A 2,500-nucleotide genomic window follows, 5' to 3' on the forward strand; every position below is an offset into this window, starting at 1 on the left:
ACAGTGACTTAAACAATAACATCAATTGTAGTAGTCATAGTTACATTAACAAGAAGACCAGTGGCAGTTGCTTCGTGTCCGAAGACGAGTATGGTGATATGCCTAAGCTGGAAAGGAATGAAACAGCTGATTCATTGCAACAACAGCCACAACAATCTAAGCATCAGCAAGAAATACACCTTAAAAGGACAACAAACGACAACAACAACACCATCAAACAGGCTACCAGCAACAATAGTTGCAAGGGCAGCAACAACAAAGACATCGACAATGGTTCTCCGTCGTCAAGGAAAAGCATTCCCAAAGAGGTAAAACCTTCCGTGGCTACATCCACTTACGACAACTCAACTGCTACTACTGCTACTACTTCTACTGAAACGACAGCAGCTTCTGCCGCTTCCACTGACATCACCCCACTACCGAAAAAGAGAAGATTAAAATTTGAAGGTCTGGAACTTGATTTAGACTGCCTCAACAACAACAACAACAACAACAACAGACTGAAAAGTGACAGCAACAACAACAGCAGCAGCAGTAATTTTGGTGACAACAACAATGACAATGATAGCAGAAGCACAACAACAACGAGGTGTTTGAGGAAAAGAGAACCACCAAAAGTGGAGGCGAAGGGTAAGTTGAACGAACGAAAGAACGAAAAAATGAGTGAGAAAAGGAATAACAGTAGGAAGGCTTTGATCACTGAGAATAATAATAATGATAATAGTGATGATAAGATTCATAATGATGATAGTGGTCTTGTTGTTAATACTGATTGCACTGTTAAAGAGAGTAATGCAAGTAGAGGTAAGGGCAATAAAAAGTTTAAGAAAAAGTGCCAAACTGACTCATCCTTATCGTCATCTGTGACGTCATTATCATCATCATCTGTGACATCATCTTCACTTCAAAAAACAGCTGCAAAATCATTCATTTCATTTGATCCTTTATCGTCGTCGTCTTCATCCACGACGGCGATGATGATGATGATGACGCCACCGTACGATAGTCAAAAGGTACAAAATTACTACCACCCTTGCAGTAATGATAATAGTAATAAAAACGCGTCATCATCGTCGTCGTCGTCATCATCTATGGCGTCATCAACGACATTTTTGTCCACTGTGTTGTCAACACCGCCGTCAATACAAACGTCATCTGCTAATGTTTTTACTCCGACACCACCATCATCGTCATCATCATCTTCGTCGTCATCTTCATCGTTATCATCTTCTTCGTCGTTTACTCTATCCGAAACGTCATCATTTTCATCATTCATATCATCAACATCGTTTACATCTGGCATCTCTATCTATAACTCTAGTCAGGGAAATGTTAATTTTAAGTCCACTTTTAGCTACAGTAATAATAATAATTTCCATCATCAGAACAGTGCTACCATTGTTAATGATTATATTGATCAGAATTTTACTGCGGGTTCCAGATTCCCTAATCGATGTTTACATCATTCGTCATTTTCTCTTTCCCCACCACCATTTTTATTCAGCTCTTCAACTAACAATAACCATCTTCACTTGCAATCTCTCGTTCAAACGCCTCTATATAACTGTACGACCATTCACTCTTCTAGTCCGGATGATTCACCCGCCAATCAAGTTGTAGCCCCTCCCACAACCAGCTCCGCCGTCGCTAGTGTTGCTACTAGTTCAGTGGCCATTAGCATGTGCCCACCTCCTAAGTTTGTTAGAAGTTTTAAAGAAGTTAGCGACGATAACGTTGAACTTAGCAGCAAAAAAGATGAGAATAGCCAGGATGAAGAGGTCGATGATGTTACGATTGTCGATCTGCCGCCCACTGATCTTATTCAAAGTAATTGTTTCACTATGAAAGAGAGTGTATCAGTCGGTTCTCTGAATGTTGTCACATACCTACCAAGCGCTCTGACCGGCTTTACCTCCACCAGCAATGGCCTCATCTCTCCAATTGGCAACATCTCAAATAATAGCAACATAGTCGATAGGCTAAACTCTAAAGCATTCCAAGAGAAGTCGAGTAAACTTTCAAAGATATGCCTGAAACTGCAGGCCAATGGCGCCTTGAAACTCTCCAACCAGCCACCACTGACAGTAGCAAAAGCGACAACGACAGCTGCAAGTAATGATGTTAATAGAATTAGCATTGATTTCCAGGTTAACAGCATCCAGAGCGGAGTTAGGAAGGAGATTCAAGTGACCAGCAGTGAGTCCAGTCCTGTCAGCAAGCGAAAATATGATTCACTAGAATCCAACACGGATACTGCAACTTGTAAAAAGCAAATAACACCTAACAAAAAAGTTAAAAAATCAGATTATTTAGAGAGGCTTGCAGACGAGTTGAAATTGAAGCAGCAGCTGCAGGAGGAGGCCGAGAAGCGTGAACGACAGCAGAGAGAAGAACAACAGAGAGAGATGGAGGAACAGGAAATGAGAAACAAACGAGCAGACGAACGATTGGTCAGATATTACGAAGAACATTCCGAGGACATTGACAGGTACATCTCTGA

At 41.2% G+C, this 2,500-nt stretch overlaps 1 protein-coding gene across 1 annotated transcript in view; it reads left to right on the plus strand.

Moving 5' to 3' along the window:
- Nucleotides 1-2,500, plus strand: part of HELRODRAFT_194964 (hypothetical protein) — a 10,076-nt gene that overhangs the window by 6,140 nt on the left and 1,436 nt on the right. Inside the window, exon 2 of the mRNA XM_009013345.1 lies at nt 57-2,500. This exon is cut by the window's right edge and continues 1,436 nt beyond it. Coding sequence (XP_009011593.1) covers nt 57-2,500 — 2,444 coding nt within the window. The remainder of the gene's footprint in view (nt 1-56) is intronic.

This window comes from Helobdella robusta (genome assembly GCF_000326865.2).
Source record: "Helobdella robusta unplaced genomic scaffold HELROscaffold_118, whole genome shotgun sequence".
NCBI classification, from domain to species: Eukaryota; Metazoa; Annelida; class Clitellata; order Rhynchobdellida; family Glossiphoniidae; genus Helobdella; species Helobdella robusta.